The sequence below is a fragment of the Chrysemys picta genome, chromosome 6 (genome assembly GCF_011386835.1).
Source record: "Chrysemys picta bellii isolate R12L10 chromosome 6, ASM1138683v2, whole genome shotgun sequence".
NCBI classification, from domain to species: domain Eukaryota; kingdom Metazoa; phylum Chordata; order Testudines; family Emydidae; genus Chrysemys; species Chrysemys picta.
This window is the reverse complement of record NC_088796.1, coordinates 117,888,839-117,909,118: the sequence shown is the minus strand read 5'-3', so window position 1 is coordinate 117,909,118 and position 20,280 is coordinate 117,888,839. Positions and strand designations below refer to the sequence as shown.

At 48.3% G+C, this 20,280-nt stretch overlaps 1 protein-coding gene across 1 annotated transcript in view; it reads right to left on the bottom strand.

Annotated features, from left to right (window-relative positions):
- The window catches only part of SVEP1 (sushi, von Willebrand factor type A, EGF and pentraxin domain containing 1), a 169,625-nt gene extending 165,833 nt beyond the window's left edge, over positions 1 to 3,792 (bottom strand). The window contains exon 1 of the mRNA XM_065549724.1: positions 3,064 to 3,792. Coding sequence (XP_065405796.1) covers positions 3,064 to 3,567 — 504 coding nt within the window. The 5' untranslated portion in view covers positions 3,568 to 3,792. The remainder of the gene's footprint in view (positions 1 to 3,063) is intronic.
- Between the last annotated feature and the right edge of the window lie 16,488 nt (positions 3,793 to 20,280).

Below are 20,280 nucleotides of genomic sequence, written 5' to 3'. Positions count from 1 at the left end.
TGTTTTTAAAAGTCGATTTAGTCAGGATTACACGTCAAGGAAAACGTACTACATGATTTCTATGGAGTTGTAACGTACTTAAATTTTGTTTATAACACAATTACTTCAAGATTAATTCTTTAAACTTTTAAGAAAATTCTCATGATATTGAGCCTATAACAGCTTAATTCCACAACCACAGAATTACCGTGTGGATTTCTTTTTAAAGTGTGATTTCCATATACAACACTAAGGCACACTAGAAAGTGAACATCATATTCTATTATCAAATATGGGGAGCAGGAGGAGGGAATAATTTAACCTGTCAGTCCTGAGCCCCACACTGGGTCAAATCCTTATTCATTTCCTATTAAAGCAAAATTCCTACTGAAATCACTAATGATCTATTTAGATAATCTGTCAAAAACTCAGGTACAGGAAATAGAGAAGCTATTAAGTCTTACCTACTCTTCAATAATTAAAATGTTTACCTACATACAGTATATAAATATGTTTTGCTTTGTGTATCTAGACAGATATAGGAATAGGATAAATTCTTCAGAGCATCCAAGTCCCATTTTCAAAAATTACTTAGACAACTTAGACACTTCGCATACTTCTACACTGCAAAACAAATAAAAACACACTGTGGCAGTTGTATGGGTGGATGTCCGGTAGGTGTGAGCCTGGTGGCTGTGTGCACGGGTGTGCACCCAGTAGGTGGGTGCCCGGTGAGGTAGGAGGGTCTCAGATTTCGGGAACCAGCCCAAGAGGGAATGTCCATACAGCTATTTTTCACTCTGTAGAGTGAGTCAGTTGACTCGGACTCTGAGAGTCACTGCTCGGTGGGATTTTTTTTCCCAGTATAGATGTATCCTTAGATGCTTAAGTCACCTCCTAAATGGGACTTAGAAGCCTAAGGTGCTCAGTTAGGTGCTTTTGAAAATTTTACTCATGATGTGTACTTCAACATAACAGAAAATCAGATAGATGTATGTGTAAATGTTAATACACATATGTAGATATATGTAATTATGGATATTATTTACACAGTATACTGTATTATTTATGTTGCAGTAGTGTCTATGAGCCCCAGTGATGGTCCAGAGCCCCTTACACAAATGAATGCATATGCTTCAAATCAATGAGTTTATACACACAGAGACATCCATACTTGTGGAAACCACATAGTAATTAGTCCTAAATGAGTTCAGAATTACTGTCATTGTGGGTATATATATCACCCATACTCACTCGTGTGTGCACGCAGATGGGAAATCCTAGCCCTACTGAAGTCCATAAGAGTTTTGCCATTCACTTTAGTGGGTCAAAGATTTCATCCATAACATTTTAGATAGTTTACAAACATGACGTGTTATATGAACAAATTCTATTTTACATAAGAATAAATGAGTTCTATGTATAACAACACATGAACAGCATCTAGTGAGGAAGAAAACATTTACCTATGTTAAGTGATGGTAGATTTCGTAGATTTCTTAGGGTGTGGATGTGCATAATGTACTGTATTTGTGTATACTGTATACAACCTCCAATGAGTTTATATTGAATATACTGTCTGCAGTGTGTACAGGTGTGTACACATTGAAGGTGGGTATGCCCAGAAGATATGTGCCCAGGTGGGTGGATATAGGTGTGTCTAGTGGGGGTGCACACAGGTAGGTGTGTGCCTGGTGGGTGTGCGTGCACAGGTGAGTGGGTGCCCGCTGGCTGTGTGCTCAGGGGGTGGGTGCCCGGTAGGTGTGTGCTCGCTGGCTGTGTGCTCAGGGGGTGGGTGCCCAGTAGGTGTGTGCCCAGTGGCTGTGCGCCCAGGGGGTGGGTGTCTGGTAGGTGTGTGCTCGCTGGCTGTGTGCTCAGGGGGTGGGTGCCCGGTAGGTGTGTGCCCGGGGGCTGTGCGCCCAGGGGGTGGGTGCCCGGTAGGTGTGTGCCCGGTAGGTATGTGCCCAGTGGCTGTGCGCTCAGGGGGTGGGTGCCCGGTAGGTGTGTGCCCGCTGGCTGTGCGCCCAGGGGGTGGGTGCCTGGTAGGTGTGTGCCCGCTGGCTGTGCGCCCAGGGGGTGGGTGCCTGGTAGGTGTGTGCCCGCTGGCTGTGCGCCCGGGGGTGTGTGCCCAGTAGGTGGGTGCCCGCTGGCTGTGTGCCTGGAGGTGGGTGCCTGGTGGGTGGGTGCCTGGTGGGTGCCCACTGGCTGTGTGCCCGGAGGTGGGTGCCTGGTGTGAGCCCGTGGGTGTATGCCCGGTAGGTGGGTGCCCGCTGGCTGTGCGCTCAGGGGGGGGGTGTCCACTAGTTGTGTGCCCGCTGGCTGTGCGCTCAGGGGGTGGTTGCCCGGTAGGTGTGTGCTTGGTGGCTGTGCGCTCAGGGGGTGGGTGCCCGGTAGGTGTGTGCCCGCTGGCTGTGTGCTCAGGGGGTGTGTGCCCGCTGGCTGTGCGCCTGGGGGGGTGTGCCCAGTAGGTGTGCGCCCGCTGGCTGTGTGCTCAGGGGGTGGGTGCCCGGTAGGTGTGTGCCCGGTGGCTGTGCGCTCAGGGGGTGGGTGCCTGGCAGGTGTGTGCCCGCTGTCTGTGTGCTCAGGGGGTGGGTGCCCGGTGTGTGCCCGGGGGCTGTGCACTCAGGGGGTGGGTGCCCGGTAGGTGTGTGCCCAGTGGCTGTGCGCCCAGAAGATGGGTGCCCAGTAGATGTGCGCCCAGGGGATGGGTGCCCGGTAGGTGTGTGCCCGCTGGCTGTGTGCTCAGGGGGTGGGTGCCTGGTAGGTGTGTGCCCGCTGGCTGTGTGCTCAGGGGGTGTGTGTCTGCTGGCTGTGCCCCCAGTGGCTGTGCGCCCAGGGGGTGGGTGCCCGGTAGGTGTGTGCCCGCTGGCTGTGTGCTCAGGGTGTGTGTGTCTGCTGGCTGTGCCCCCAGTGGCTGTGCGCTCAGGGGGTGGGTGCCTGGTAGGTGTGTGCCCGGTGGCTGTGTGCCCAAGGGGTGTGTGCCCGCTGGCTGTGCGCCCAGGGGATGGGTGCCCAGTAGGTGTGTGCCCAGGGGCTGGGCGCTCAGGGGGTGTGTGCCCAAGGGGTGGGTGCCCGGTCCCTTACCGCCGCCTGCTGGAAGGCGCCCTTGGTGTAGGTGCCGCCGCCGCGGTAGGCGATGGCCGGGATCTCGCGGCTGAGCAGCGCGCACTTGTGCTGGCGCGCCCGGCGCTGGGAGATGTAGTCCACGCGCGGCACCACGTTGCTCTTGGAGGAGAAGGTGACGATGGCCACGCGCGTGGCGGCCGGCACCACGGGGAAGTCGGAGAGCAGCTTCTTGACGAAGCGCAGCTCGCTGAGGAAGTTGGCGGGCCCCACGCTCGAGGACTCGTCCACCAGGAAGACCAGCTCCAGCCTCCCGCTGCGCTCCCGCAGCCGCCGCACCTGGCGCTTGAAGGAGCGGCCCAGCCTCTCCACCTTGGCGGCCGTGGTGTCCGGCGGCGGCGGCGGCTGCAGGGCCACCCGCGAGGCGGCCAGGGCGAGGGCGGTGAAGTTGAGCGGGGGCTGCGGAGCGCCCGCCCAGCCCAGCGCCAGGCCCCCCCAGCAGCAGAGAGCCAGCAGGGGCCACATGGTCCGGGCCCCCGCCCCGGGCAGAGCGCAGCCGGCGGGGACTCCGCGCTCGGCTCCGGGCGCCGCGCCCTGGCCGGGGATCAGCTCCCGGCGCTCTGCCCCATTCACAGCAGGACGCGCGGCAGTCCCGGTCTCTGGCACTCGCGGCTGCAAAGGGACGGGTCGCCGTCGGTGCTCGCTCGCTGCCTCTCGCCGCCTACTGCGGGGTGGAAGGGAAGGGGGCAGGCGAGATCAGCGGCTCTTCTCCCGGCTCTCCCCTCCCCTGGGCTCCAGTTGCTGCTGACTGGATTCCAGGGCACCAGAGCCCCCAGCGCGCTCAGCCTGTCCGCATTCCCAAAGCAAACGCAGCGGCACCGAGAGCCCTGATTGATCCCATATGTCTGGCGTGCAGCGGCGCAGGCAGGCGCTGGGGGATGAATCCGGATACCAGCAGTGCCACGCTCATTGGAAACACGGTGTGGAGAAATGACGCCCAGCTCGGGGGAGAGGAGGGAACAAGTTTCAGGCCCCCTTAACGCCTTCCCCTTTAGAGGCATGAGCACTACTGTTGTCACCCGAAAATGTTTTGTTGTGAAAGATGGATGGTTGGCCACTGGACTTGAACCTATACCGCCTAAATCCAGTTCCTGGCTCTGTTACAGCTACCCTGTGAACTTGAGCAAGTCATTTAAAGCTGTCTGTGACTCAGTTTCCCCATCAATACTATGGAAATAAATACTCCATTAATGGTTGTGGGGTCCCCAGCTACTAGGGAGTATGGGACCATATACATACCTAGACAGACATATCTTTAGAACATCATCTTAACCTATTTGAAGTGAAAAAGATTCCCATGGGGTAAGTAAGAAGCCAATAACAGATTGTAGGGGTTCTGCAGCTTTTCTAGTCTGTGGACCAGTTTGTTAGAGAGAGATACTCCCCTGAAAGAGTATTGTCCTTTCCTACATCCAATGAGCTTCCATAGATTGGTGGAATCTTGTATTGGTTCACATGGTTCATTTATTTAGTCTCCTTTTCACTTTCCACTAGGTGCAATTAAATATGAGCATGCACCTGGTGCATTTACAACTCAACTCCCTCATTTAATTTTAGTCATTATCAACTGCAATATTCTAATGGCAATATTGTCCCTTCACTGGTGGTGCTACTGATGGGAAATTGATGGCACTGGTGCTCTCTTGAGACTGGATCAGGACAAATTATTTTGTAAATAGGAAGGGAGACTGCACTGACAGAGGTTATCACTGGATTAGAAAAACTTTTTAGAATGAAAGTGCCGCATAGATGCAAATATCTGTTATTCTTTCATTCATACAGTATTTTTCAACCTAAAATGCTTCACAAACACACAGTTTGTACATACAACCACTTTAACACTGAAATACAACCACCTCTGTAACAGCTACCAGACAGACATTTGCCACACAGCATGCTATATACCAAGTGTTGGCTTCCAGCAGTGTTCATTGACTTGCTTTAGCAGGCAGAGGTCCGCACCTCGTCAAAACCCACAATGGGCACTAAAGACTTGTCTATACAGTGTGGTTAATCTGCAGCTTTTTGCGTTAATCCACTTTTAAAAGACTTATCTACACACAACAAAATTCATGGTAGTGCACCAACTCTGCATTTATCACAAACTATAGCATTCTCTTTCAAAGTGAACTAACTTTGCTGCAAAGCGAGTTAGTCTGTTCTATCATTTGTGTGTATACAATGCTGCTGCAAACTACTTTGGCAGTCTTCCAGTAGCTCCCCCACCCCCCACCCCAACTGCTTTGCAGGAGACTGTTACTGACCTGTCTGTTTACCTGTGTGCCCTCCCCTACTCAGAGGTCAAGTTGACTGAATATCCCCCTCCCCCGTTTATAAACAGGCACACAGCCTCATTTTGTCCATTCACTCCTGGATTCGAGTTTATTACAATAGCTGTACTAATACTCCAGAAGTCCTACCAAGTGCCTCAAACAGCCACTTGGAGTCCTGCTGAGAACCTGGATCTTATCACCATCTGGAGAGAAGCATTAGTGTGGGAAGCTCTTGGTGTGAGCCCCTGGAATACAGACCTTTTGTGGACATTGCTAGACAGATGTCTGCTCGGGGCTGTGACGGGGATGCTGAACAGTGCTGGATAAAGAGCAAACAGCTCAGGAGCATCTACGTTACAGTAAGGGACAACCGGGGAAAAAAAATCCCTGAGGGGGACACCTAATTGCTGCATCTTTCAAGGAGCTGGACAGGATTTTACACAACCACATGACCACCCAACCCAGGCACTTGTGGCTGCCTTCCCCACTCAAGGATGAGCAGCACGGATGAGTACAAGGAGGCCAGTGAAGAGAGCGCCCCAGAAGGCCAGGATCTCTTTGAGAGTCCGGCCCCTGATGGTGGCGAAGTAGAAGGCAAGTTTGATTCCTGCCCTGCAGCAACCAACCACAATTCCCAGACCAGGACAGAGGAGGCCGATCCTATAGAGCAGCGGTTCTCAAACGTTAGCAACCTGAGGACCCCCATTTTTATTTAATTTTTTTCATGGACCCCCCAGTCCCCCACTCAGCCCCAGGCCCTGCTGAGAGGGAGGGAGAGAAGTTGATCAGGGGAGCCCGTGGACCTGCTGGAGTACCCTTGCAGACCCCAGTTTGAGAAACGCTACGATAGAGGATACCTCAACATATAAGGTTTTTACATTTTTATTATACTGCTTTGATAGCTTCTGTACTGGGTGCCCCACAGCCATTGGAGGCAGATTGAACTAGAAGCCTTTTTGAGGTCCCTGACTCCACCCATCAGCCCATGCTGTCTGTTCCCATTTCACCCCTTGCCATACACCTTTCCAAGATGGCAGGACTTCAGCAGGACGGTTGGCCTCCATCTCATGCTAACATCTGGACTACTAACAGTTTTCAGACCCTCAAGAGGGAAGGCAAATGCCCATGTACCTATTTTCCTTTCATCTTCCCTCAGCTACCAAGCCTGTAGCGGTGCATGGGATTCTTCTGTCCTAAATGCAGGATTCTGCACTTGTCCTTGTTGAACCTCATCAGATTTTTTTTGGCCCAATCCTCCAATTTGTCTAAGTCACTCTGAACCCTATCCCTACCCTCCAGCATATCTCTCTCTCCCCTCAGCTTAGTGTCCCCCCACCCCCATCTGCGAATTTGCTGAGGCTACAATCCATCCCATCATCCAAATCATTAATAAAGATGTTGAATAAAACTGGCCCCAGGACCGATCCCTGGGGTACTCCTCGTGATACCAGCTGCCAACTAGACATTGAGCCGATGATCATTACCGATTGAGCCCAACGATCTAGCCAGCTTTCTATCCACCTTATAGTCCATTCATCCAATCCATACTTTTTTAACTTGCTGGCAAGAATACCGAGGGAGACCATATCAAAAGCTTTGCTAAAGTCAAGATATATCACAGTCACTGCTTTCCCCATATCCACAGAGCCAGTTAGCTCATCATAGAAGGCAATCAGGTTGGTCAGGCATGACTTGCCCTTGGCAAATCCATGTTGACTGTTCCTGATCACCTTCCACTTTGTTGCTGCCTAGGCCAGTGTCTTTTGTTCCTGTCAGGCTGGTCTGGGTTTGTCCCAGACATGTCCTGATGAGGTGTGAACTGCCCCTCTGCTTCTGGAGAGTTTTTGCTTGGGCTTACTTTAAGCCATGAAGACACATTTTCACCATCAGAACTATATACATGAAATTACAACCTATAACATTACTATAACAACAAGGATGAACATGGGGGAGCAGGGTGTTTCCCCGAGGTACAGAACATCACGTTAGCATTCTGACTTTACACGTAAAGCCATAGAGAGTACAGCGCTCCTATAAATGCCCTGTAACATACATTCTTGCAGATGGTAACACTGTGCTTCAGGCAATCATTGCAGATCTCTATCTATCTTTCTTTGCGATTTAAATATGTCTGCAGAGGAGATACAGCAAAATCTAATGCTGAGAAATTGTTCAGTTTTTGTTTGAAGATTATGAGGAATTGCTGCCTGGTCTTATTCACTGGCATAGCTGGTAACTCCCTTCTACTCCTGCAATACTGGGGGGACCATCTTGGTGAAGAACGTCACAGTTTTCAGAGTGGTAGCTCTGTTAGTCTGTATCAGCAAAAACAGCAAGGAGTCCTCGTGGCACCTTAGAGACTAACATTTATTTGGACATAAGCTTTCGTGGGCTAGAACCCACTTCATCAGATGCACGAAGTGGAAAATACAGGAGCAGGTATAAATACATGAAAGGATGGGAGTTGCCTTACCAAGTGTGAGGTCAGTCTAACAAGACAATTCACTTAACAGCAGGATACCAAGGGAGGAAAGATCACTTTTGAAGTGGTAATGAGAGTGGTCCATTTCAGACAGTTGACAAGAAGATGTGAGTAACAGTAGGGGGAAATTAGTATTGGGGAAAATAGGTGTATCGCAGTGTCTCTCGCTGGTTTGCCCTTTGCTTTTTGAATAAGGCTGTTCTGTGACTCCTAGTCATCAATCTCAGTGTATCGTCATCCAGAGTTAGGACAGTCTAAAAGGAATTACTACCTAGATTTCCCCCAATTAACTCTGCTAACCCCTCCAACACCATATAAGTATCTCCAAGGGATAGCAAAACTTCAAAGCCAGACTGGGAATGTAATTCCCAACCCTATCTCCACCCCCAACCTCCCAGGCACAACAGCAAAGCCACACAGCAGATATTGCACAGACAAAACTCCCAATGCACACACCACTTATCTCAAAGCTTTCCCAAGACTGGGAAGAATCTCAGTGAGGTAAAGCCAAAAATGCATGTAAGGGAAAAAAAAAAAAAAGCTATCAGCCTCCCAAGAACATGAATAACAGTTTGTTATTTTTTATATACCCCTACAGCACCTGCACTGGCCAGACCCTCAACGACAGGGCCCTTATCAATGGCCAAGTGGCTGCCAAACCTGAGGGAGAGAAAACAGAAGATTTGTGATTAAATGTTTGGGGTCAAAGGCCCCAACCCCCCTCCAAAATACGGAGAGCTGGAGCCCATCTGAGGGCAGAGGGAAATCTGACGAGCTCTCTGTGGAGATCATTGCAGTGGCAAAGGACAGTGTGGCAGTTGCCAGGGAAAGCATTACCATGGCCAAAGGTAGTATGGAAAAAGACCGGGAGATGCAGAGGCAACTCCTGGAGGCAATACAAAGCCAAAATGTCCGGTAGCAGCACATCCTACTATTAGGGCAGCAGCCAGCCATGTTATGCAGCCCGTAGGCTACTGGGAACAACTCTTCCTCTTCCCTGCTGTACTCCCGGATGCCATTCCCCTCCCAGAGCCCAGCTCAGGGCACTGAGAACAGTGGTACCTGGGACCACAGCTCTTTTGAGCCCTCTATTGCTCCTGGTATCTTTCACAGTCTCAGCACTAAGTGCCAGAATGCCCACGAACCAGAAGAGGCAGAGCAGAGACAAGACATACCTCGCCTGACTTTAAGGCCCCCCTGCCCCTTGCATGGTGGCCTGCACTGTCGCACTTTGCTGTTTTGTTTCACTGCTGGTTTAATGGAAGAGTTTTTGTAGGCTTGGTCTACACTATGAGTTTAATTTGAATTTAGCAGCGTTACATCGAATTAACTCTGCACCCGTCCACACAACAAAGCCATTTATTTCGAAATAAAGGGCTCTTAAAATCGATTTCTGTACTCCTCCCCGACGAGTGGAGTAGCGCCGAAATCGATATTGTCATTTCAAATTAGGGTTAGTGTGGCCGCAATTCAATGGTATTGGCCTCCGGGAGCTATTCCACAGTGCATCATTGTGACCGCTCTGGACAGCAATATGAACTCGGATGCATTGGCCAGGTAGACAGGAAAAGCCCCGCGAACATCTGAATTTCATTTCCTGTTTGCACAGCACAGGAGAGCACAGGTGACCACAGAGAGCTCATCGGCACAGGTAACCATGCAGGCTGATAATCGAAAAAGAGCACCAGCATGGAACGTACGGGAGGTACTGGATCTGATCGCTATATGGGGAGAGGATTCAGTGCTAGCAGAACTTCATTCGAAAAGACAAAATGCCAAAACTTTTGAAAAAATCTCCAAGGGCATGATGGAGAGAGGCCACAATAGGGACTCAGAACAGTGCTGCTTGAAAGTCAAGGAGCTCAGACAAGCCTATCAGAAAACAAAGGAGACAAACGGTCACTCCGGGTCAGAGTCGCAGACATGCCGCTTCTACGCTGAGCTGCATGCAATTCTGGGGGGGGCCGCCACCACTACCCCACCTCTGACCGTGGATTCCGAGGCAGGGGGGAATCTCATCAGCCACCCCTGAGGATTCTGCAGACTGGGAAGAGGAGGATGACAAGCTTGCGGAGAGCACACAGCACTCTGTTCTCCCCCACAGTCAGGATCTTTTTCTCAGCCTGACTGAAGTACCCTCCCAACCCTCCCAGGCCAGTACCCAAGACCATGACCCCATGGAAGGGACCTCAGGTGAGTTTACCTTTTAAAATATAAAACATGGTTTAAAAGCAAGCGTTTTTTAATGATTAATTTGCCCTGAGGACTTGGGATGCATTCGTGGCCAGTACAGCTACTGGAAAAGTCTGTTAACGTGTCTGGGGATGGAGCAGAAATCCTCCAGGGACATCTCCATGAAGCTCTCCTGGAGGTACTCCAAAAGCCTTTGCAGAAGGTTTCTGGGCAGTGCAGCCTTATTCCGTCCTCCATGTTAGGACACTTGACCATGCCATGCTAGTAGCAGGTAATCTGGTATCATTGCATGACAAAGCCTGGCAGCATATGGTCCCGGTGTTTGCTGGCATTCAAGCAACATCCGTTCTTTATCTCGCTGTGTAATCCTCAGGAGAGTGATATCGCTCATGGTAACCTGGTTGAAATACGGGAATTTAATTAAGGGGACAGAAGTGGCCCTTCCTACTGGGCTGTTTGCCTGTGGCTGAAAAGAAATCCTTCCCTGTAGTAAGCCAAGCGGGGAGGGGCGGGATTGGCGCTAAGCTTTTCACGTGTGGCTAGCAGGGATCTTCCCTGATACCAGCCACGCGGTGGGGGAAGAGGGATAAAGCGATCATCCCAGAGAATTGGATTGGGGGAGGAGGGAGTTAGTTTGTTTTCTGCTGCTGAAGGTTAACAGGAAAACCGCAGCACTCAACAGGCTTTGCTTGGTATGTGGGAAAGGAGGATGCAGAAGCCGAAAGACAATGGCTTACCATGGCCGCATGCAAGCCGAATTCTGTTGCCCGCACCTGCATTTGTGATCTCTAGCAGCAAAGCCACAGGCACTCAATATTAAGAGGCAAAATGCAACCTTGCACAGAAATTACATGTGCTATGTAATGTGAATAGTGTTGTTCACCGTGAAAGAGTATAAGCATTGTTCTGTAAAATGTATCTTTTTAAAAAATTCTCTCCTTTTTCCCCCTCCCTCCCTCCAGGATCTGCAAATTTTTCAAGTCTCCCTCCTCTGTCCCGAAAGCTATCTCAGATAAGGCGTCGGAAAAAGAGGACGCGAGACGAGATGTTCGCGGAAATTTTGGAATCCACCCGCAATGAAAGAGCTCATCTGAATGAGTGGAAGGACACGGTTTCAAAGTATAGGAAAGATGCCAGTGAACGTGAGGACAGGAGGGCCCAACGTGAGGACATGAGGGCCCAACGTGAGGAGAGGAGAGACGCTCGAGATGAGAGGTGGTGGCAGGAAGATCAGAGGAGGCAGGATGCAACGCTGGGGCTGCTACGTGAGCAAACAGACATGCTCCGGCATCTGGTGGAGCTTCAGGAATGGCAGCAGGATCACAGACTGGCGCTACAGCCCCTGTATAACCCCCCTCCCCATGTTCCATAGCCTCCTCGCCCAGACGTGTAAGAACGCGGGGGGGGGGGGGGAGGGAGGGAGGTTCCGTACACCCTCCCATTCCACCCCAGTGGACAGCCCAAGCAAAAGGCTGTCATTATTTTAACCTTTTTTTAGTGGCCTTTTCCTTCCCTCCGATCCTCCTCCCAAACCCCACCCGGGCTACCTTGTCAGTTCTCTCCCTCTTTTTATAATCAATTAATAAAGAAACATGATTTTTAAATGATAGTGACTATTTCCTTTGAAAGCAAGTTGTGATCGAAGGGGGAGGGTGGGTTGCCTACAGAGAATGAGTCAATAAAGAGGGCGGGTTTTCATCAATGAGAAACAAACAGAACTTTCACACGGTAGCCTGGCCAGTCATGAAACTGGTTTTCAAAGCTTCTCTGATGCACAGCGCTTCCTGTTGTGCTCTTCTAATCGCCCTAGTGTCTAGCTGCGCGTAATCAGCAGCCAGGCGATTTGCCTCAGCCTCCCACCCCGCCATAAACGTCTCCCCCTTATTCTCACAGAGATTGTGGAGCACACAGCAAGCAGCAATAACAATGGGGATATTGATTTGGCTGAGGTCTGAGCGAGTCAGTAAAGTGCACCAGCGACCTTTTAAATGGCCCAATGGACATTCCACCACCATTCTGCACTTGCTCAGCCTGTAGTTGAACAGCTCCTGACTCCTGTCCAGGCTGCCTGTGTATGGCTTCATGAGCCATGGCATTAAGGGGTAGGCTGGGTCCCCAAGGATAACTATAGGCATTTCAACATCCCCAACGGTTATTTTCTGGTCCGGGAAGTAAGTCCCTTGCTGCAGCCGTTTAAACAGAGTAGTGTTCCTGAAGATGCGAGCGTCATGAACCCTTCCTGGCCAGCCCACGTTGATGTTGGTGAAACGTCCCCTCTGATCCACCAGTGCTTGCAGCACCATTGAAAAGTACCCCTTGCAGTTTATGTACTGGGTACCCCGGTGCTCCGGTGCCAAGATAGTGATATGGGTTCCATCTATCGCCCCACCACAGTTAGGGAATCCCATTGCAGCAAAGACATCCACTATGGCCTGCACATTTCCCAGAGTCACTACCTTTCGTAGCAGCAGCTCAATGATTGCTTTGGCTATTTACATGACAGCAGCCCCCACAGTAGATTTGCCCACTCCAAATTGATTCCCGACTGACCGGTAGTTGTCTGGCATTGCAAGCTTCCACAGGGCTATCGCCACTCGCTTCTCAACTGTGAGGGCTGCTCTCATCCTGGTATTCTGGCGCTTCAGGGCAGGGGAAAGCAAGTCACAAAGTTCCATGCAAGTGCCCTTACGCATGCGAAAGTTTCGCAGCCACTGGGAATCGTCCCACACCTGCAACACTATGCGGTCACACCAGTCTGTGCTTGTTTCCCGGGCCCAGAATCGGCATTCCATGGATAGAACCTGCCCCATCAACAACATGATCTCCAAAGCGCCGGGACCCGCGGTTTGAGAGAATTCTGTGTCCGTGTCCATGTCCTCATCACTCTCGTCACCGCGCTGCCGTCGCCGCCTCCTCCTCGCCTCGTTTTTCTGGTCCTGGTTCAGCATAAACTGCACGATAATGCGCGAGGTGTTTACAATGTTCATGACTGCTGTCTTTAGCTGAGCGGGCTCCATGCTTGCCGTGGTATGGCGTCTGCTGTTTTCACCCAGGAAAAAAGGCGTGAAACGGTTGTCTGCCATTGCTTTCATGGAGGAAAGGGTTAGGCTGTACCCAGAACCACCTGCGACAATGTTTTTTGCCCCATCAGGCACTGGGATCTCAACCCAGAATTCCAATGGGCGGGGGAGACTGCGGGAACTATGGGATAGCTATGGGATAACTACCCACAGTGCAACGCTCTGGAAATCGACGCTAGCCCCAGTAAATGGACGCACACCGCCAAATTAATGTGCTTAGTGTGGTCGCATACATTCGACTTTATACAATCTGTTTCCAAAATTCTAATTCTGTAAATTCGGATTAATCCCATAGTGTAGACATACCCGTAGTTAGAGAGTAGATTATTTTAAATATGTTGTTTCATAACTAAAAGCCATTTTTTCATTTTCATTTCAGTTGAAGGGTTTTTCTGCTTTTTACATCATAGATTGTTTAAGAATAAAAGCCTTTAAAAGGGTCATAAGGAGTTGACAATTTTTAACAGAAAATATTTACATTTGATCTAATTCAGAAGGTTTTACAAACACACATAGGCAAAGACAAGATGCAGTAGGGACTGCCACAACGTTGCACTTCCACCACCGATTAAAGAACACTGAACAGCACAAAAAACTTCCCCATCTCCTCTCCATGGGTTAACAGCTGCATGTACAGCTGCCCAATTTCAGACCCGAGACTCAGAATAGGCATCCCTGACAACCTTGACCCAGCTGTTTGCATTTTGTATTGGACACCTTGTGGGCTGCTCAAACCGCTGAGCGGGTCTCTGCACCTCAGTCTTCCACCCATCACTAAAACTCGCTCTCTTTCTCTCTTAAATATTGTGCAGAACATGACATGCTGCTATAACCTTTGGGGTGTCTTTTTCTGCTCATTCCAACCTATTCCACAAACAATCCATCTCCCTTTCAACCAGCCACATGCACACTCCACTGTCATTTTGCAGCTGTGGAAGCAGTAGACAGACAGTTTCTTCCTTCTGTTCAAGAGGACTGTGAATGGCTTCATTAATCAGGGAAGCAGAGGTTGAGCCAGGTCCTCCAGGATAACTGGAGCAATGGCTACACCATTAATATCCGGTGTTCCTGGGGGCAAACAGTCCTTTCTCCGTTAATTCAAACGGAGATCAGTTCCAAACAATCCTAGCATGATGGACCCTTTCAGACCACCAGCATTTATGTCCATAAACCTGCCATGGTGGTCTACAAACTGTTGGAGCACCATGGAGAAACATCCCTTTCTGTTTATGAATTATGAACCCTGGTGTTGGGGAGGGAGGAACTGAATAGCAAGCACACAAGTCCCATCGGTTGCCCCAGTACAGTAGGGGAATCCCATGCATGCAAAGCCATCCATCACTTCCTCAGAATTACTAAACTTTAAAACCCGGTGCAACGGTACCTTTTCCACGGCATCCCATGCCTGCATGCCAATGGCTCAATGGTCGGTCGATCTCATGCCAAATCTGCACTGGTTTCCCAAGCCCAGAAGTGGCACTGCATACTGTGAAAGCTGCTCCGGCAACCAATCCTCTACTATCAGTTACTTGGAGTTCTCCTCTTCTTCCCTCTCTGTATTCTGGTTCCCCCACTGCTAGAGGAGCTGCTGTTGCTGCCAAGCCATCTACGCAATGGTGCAGCAGGCAAAGTCCCAAACCGAAACCACCCAGCTCTCAGAGCTCAAATATAGCCCAAGCAGCCCCTGCATGTTCGAGGTTGCCAGTATAGTGGCGCTGAACATTGCTGGGTCCATGCTGTCCGACAGCAATTCAAAAATGGCCCTAGCCTGCCCCAAAAGGATATACTGGATGGAAACAGATAATCGTGATTTTGTAAAAAATGTGAACTAGCCTGGCTTCCACTGTGTGTCTCCATGATGTTCAGCCAGAAAAATCCCAGAACTCACACTGCTCAGCAGTGAAGCAAAGGAGCATGGGATACTGTGAGAACGCCACACCCTCAGTTCACATCAAGTGATGCTCATCGACAAAAGGCACACCAACCCCTGTGCATGCTATTACTGCGGCTTGCATAATGCGCATTATTGGATATGTAGAAAAAAGCTGTGGGTTAACCCCTCAACTCCCTAAGGCCCTGATTCAACAAAGCACATTTATGCACCGTACTTAAAGTACTGTACTTAACTCTCTTAAGTGCTTTGCTGAATAGGGATGGACATAAACCACATGCTTAAAAGTGCTTTGCTGAATCGGGTTTTATTGCTGAAATTCTCAGAGGCCAAAGACTGGATGGCAAAGGAGAGCAAGTTTCATTCTGACTCTGTGGGAGATAGTCCTTCCAGATCAGGCTTGAAGCACACTGGTAGACCACGGCACCTGTTCTCTGTGGATGGAGAGGGCTCCACTTCCAGGACTGTAACTTTCAAATTTGTTTTTAAATAAATGCTAAAATTTTAGCATCTGACATAAGTACCAAATATGTTAGATGCATTTGGAGAAGCATGAAATTCACGTAAAAACGTATCGTCTCCCTCAGGTAACAGGATTGTTGCACGTATTTGTTTTGGAAGCAAAGCAAAGTGGAACCCACTGGTCAGCGTGTGTTACAAATCCTCCTTTGTGCTGCTCCACAGAAGATAGGAGTTATGGGCCCCGACTAGGGAGGTTTGACTCTTTAGCTCGTGTTTTTAGCTCTGCGGGTCCCCTGTTCAATTCTCAGTGCTATGTCTCCACTGCACACCAGTGGCAGCAGTCTGTAGGGCATGTGCAGCTACATGCACCGTGAAAAGCAGCCTGCAGCCACACGTAGTTACATGCCTCAGTGAAAGGCTCTGGCAGAGCCTCCGCCAAAGCCTTTCCCCACTGCCAGAATCTTTCACTGTGGTGGGGAAAAGTTCCAGTAGCAGGGAGCTGCCAGAACCTTTCCCCACTGCCTCAGTCTTTCCCTGTGGCAGGCAGCAGTACATGACACACTAAAAGTAGCAGCCATTGCTTGGGTATGTAGGGGTGCCATATAGCAGGGCCGCCCAGAGGATTCAGGGGGCCTGGGGCAAAGCAATTTTGGTGGCCCCTTCCATAAAAAAAAGTTGCAATACTATAGAATACTATATTCTCGTGGGGGCCTGGGGCAAACTGCCCCACTTGCCCCCCCTCTGGGCAGCCCTGCCATATAGGGTCCAAACCCTACGTGTCCAGGTGTAGCTCTACTCGCCTAAGCAGTACCTCACCAGCTACACTTGTATTTATACCCATGCTAGGGAGCCATGCAGTGTATATAATCTACACACTGCTGTAGGGAGTGTGCAGTTTAGACGTACCCAATGTGTTGGCCAAGAGGATGGCAGTCAGCAAAGCAACACCGACAAAAGGAGGATAGGGAGGGGTCAGGCAAATAGAAATACTTTCAGAGTTACTTTTGACAAACTTTTCTTCAAAAATGCAGGACCCAAGGGAGATGGCAGGCCAGATCTTGATCCCAATGAAGAAAGTGGGAGTTTCCCCCCTTATTTCAAGGGGAGCAGGATCAGGTACAGAATGTTAAAATAATGGAAACAAACATTTTTTTATCAGAGGGGTAGCCGTGTTAGTCTGGATCTGTAAAAAGCGACAAAGAGTCCTGTGGCACCTTATAGACTAACAGACGTATTCGAGCATAAGCTTTTGTGGGTGAATACCCGCTTCACAGATGCATGTAGTAGAAGTTTCCAGGGGCAGGTATAAATATGCAGGCAAGAATCAATCTAGAGATAACGAGGTTAGTTCAGTCAGGGAGGATGAGGCCCTCTTCTAGCAGTTGAGGTGTGAACACCAAGGGAGGAGAAACTGCTTTTGTAGTTGGCTAGCCATTCACAGTCTTTGTTTAATCCTGAGCTGATGGTGTCAAATTTGCAAATGAAAATTAGAATAAAACTGGCAAGTTGCCACTACCTCCCCCTTTCTTATTCACAATTAATACACACAACATATTCCTCAGATGATAATGAGGTCAAAACTTGGACACAACTTCTCAAACAAAATAATTCAAAAACAATTTCTAGAATCCTTTATTCTGGACCTTGCTAGCGAGAGAACTAGAACTAGGTCCCAGCATGGGACCAGCACTGCCCTCAGACTGTGCTGCCACCTCCCTAGAGTTCTGAACTACTCTGAGATTAAATCAATTCACACTACAGGACAAACTAATCTCTCCCACACAGGATAGGTCTACACTGCAATCAGGGGGTGTCTTCTTCTTTCGTATGGCTGGTGTAGAGGAGCAACTACAATTTCACCTGATGTTGATCGAGCCAACTGGCTACATCAGGAGTAGCAGAATTTATTGCAGTAATGCCTCCTTCATATTCATACATTGGGCAGTAGGTAGTGATATGCTCGATGGTCTGTCGTGGGGAACCACGGCGGCACACTGGGGAATCCTTGATTTTCCATTTGTGTATTAGATATCCATATCTACCATGGTTGGTTTGAATTCGGTTCAGAGTTCACCAAGATGACCATGGAAGGTCAGACCCAGGAACCTTCTGCATGGGATCTGGCACAAGCTGCTTAAGTCTTGTTTAGCCCAATCTGCTTTCCAAACCTCCTTCTGGAGTGGAAGATGCAGCCTTCACTGTTAAGTGAGAATTCACAACAAATGCCATCAACTTGGCGACCAAACATCGCTCTGCGATCTCCTGGTCATCAGAGTAGCAACTCAACACATCGGGTGATGTGACTGCAGCACACACATGTACCTGAGCTTGCTAAAAATAACATGCAAGCTGTAGAAGCATGGGCTGGCTGCTCAAGTTCAAGCCTGCTCGGGACCCTGGGGACATAGTCAAGCAATTGGCCCATGCCAGGCTAGCTCAGGTATGCCTGCACATGCTGCAATCAGACCTCCCAATCGCAGTGTAGACATATCCACAGTTATATGCTATAGGTCTGGTCCTCCCATTCTCCTGTCTGTAGGTAGCCTGATATGCCAGGTACAATGTAAACTCCTATGTAGCCTGTGAAAGAGTTGCTGTCTCAGATAGCTGTCGGAAGTTGTGAAGACCTAGGACAGGAACATAAACGGTGTTTGATTCCATGTCCGTTTGTCAGCAGTGTTGCACACATTTAAAATCAAGCTAAAAGTTTGTTTTGTTTTTGTTTAATAGGAAAGTTGGAAAATTATTGTAAAGAAACTAGTACCTCTCAAGGCAGGAGACTTGTCAATTTGACCCCTTTATTTTGTGTGTCTTCTCTCTCCCTCCATTTCTGTCTGAATTTACACTTGTTTGAAAGATGTGCAGTTATCATTTGTACAGCCTGAAGTGTCTCCTTTTCATGCACAATTAACTATAGCTAAATAACATTAAGATTTCAACAAAAACAAGGGTCTGGAAATTCAAACCTGAGATTGAACATATGGCCCAGCTCTGCAGGGCATACTCACAAAATTCCCATTCTTATCAAATGGGAGTTTTGCCAGAGTAAGGACTTCATGTGAACCTTTTTTTTAAAAAAAGAGGAGCTGTATTCATTCAGGACCAAGTTTCCATTTGGTGGAAATGGGTGAAGCCAATGAAGCCATGTCAATTTACACTATCTGAGGATCTAGTCTTTGATTATGAATCCAAAGTTTGTACTTATATTCCTCTAGCTATACCACTGAAAGAGTAACCTCTCTTTATACACACACAAAACACCTTGTATATGTTACTACCACTCATATATAGTCAATGAATATGGTGATTTCCCCTCTATGGCCTTGTTTAAACCTATTTGTATCATTGGCATCTGAAGAATGTCATTATGCTCTTTATCTTTCCTTATGATCCTGATTTTTCAGGATTCATGAACCTATTTTTATCCCTTCTCATTAGAACACAGGGAATTAGGGGTATTACAGCCAGGAAAGCAAATAAACAATTTTGATATTAACCAGTACGTCTTCAGAAGATAACATAATTGCTGCAAAGCTAAACAGCTATTAATGTCAAGAGCATCTCCTATCTAAAACCTCATGCATTCCTTTGAAAATTTCAGACAATTGTGAAACGAACAGTAACCTATATAAAAGTTAAGGAAAAAATAATCCAGAATCAATATGGTGTATAATTTGACTGTATTCAGTATATCAAATGCTTTCCTCATACACATGGAAATAAATCAAGAGTCTTTGCATTGAATGCAGTGGAGTTACATAGATATTAAATTAGTTTGGAAAATTGGGTCTACAGGTTCCCGTGTTTTTGAAGCATTTACACTATTGTTTCACAAAGCAGTGCTACCTAAATATATCATGATACTCACCCAAGCCAGTCACTGTTTGAGGCACTGTGAGCAAAACAGCTTTTGAGGAACTACATTTTCATTTTGGGTCCAGCCCTGTTCTCACTGAAATCCATCAGAGTTTAGCCACTGATTTCCATGGGAGTAGGAACAGGCCTATAAAGCAGATTTAGTTTGAGTATTTACACAAGTGCTATGACACCGAGGTGTTAGGTCACATAGCATATGCCTGATTTATGTAATTTACCTAGAACCTATTGTACTTAATAATATGTAAGAATATTATTGGGGTTATACAACGCCATCTGAGTATAACAAGATACAATACCATCTATGAAGAATTCTGAAGACAAAGCTCATTGATTGCAGTGGGTGTCTTTCCACTGACTTCAAATGGGCTTTTGATCAGGCCCACATAAACTATAAGAATGAAGTTTAAGCGTATGCCTGTACTAGCAGAACCCCAAGATTGAGACAGAGCCTCAAACAATGTAGAGTGATTGTATGTTATTTACTATAACAAATGATTTGTAAAATCTACTCAAATTTTGGGAGTGGGAAGAAAGTGGAGTTATTATTATGATTGGTATTAGCAGTGATAGCATTGCAGTAAAGTTTGGGCGCCCCAGTCATGGACCAGACCCCATTGTACTGAACACAGAACAGAGAAACCATTGCCCTGTGTCTTCATCCCCACTCTCTCATCATCCTTCCCACCCATTTGCAGTTTGACTTTTTTTCCTTTCAGCTACACACATTTATAATACACACATTACATATAAATACGACTCTGCCATTTTTTGGACACTCGTGGTGAACCCTGACATCAGTATTGAATTATTAGAATGTGCATGCACCTATTCTAGAAGCTTGTTGCAGACTCCCAGATATCAGAGGGACAGAAAATCTACTAGTAAGTTCAAATCAGAAAAAACCCAAACTATGTTTAA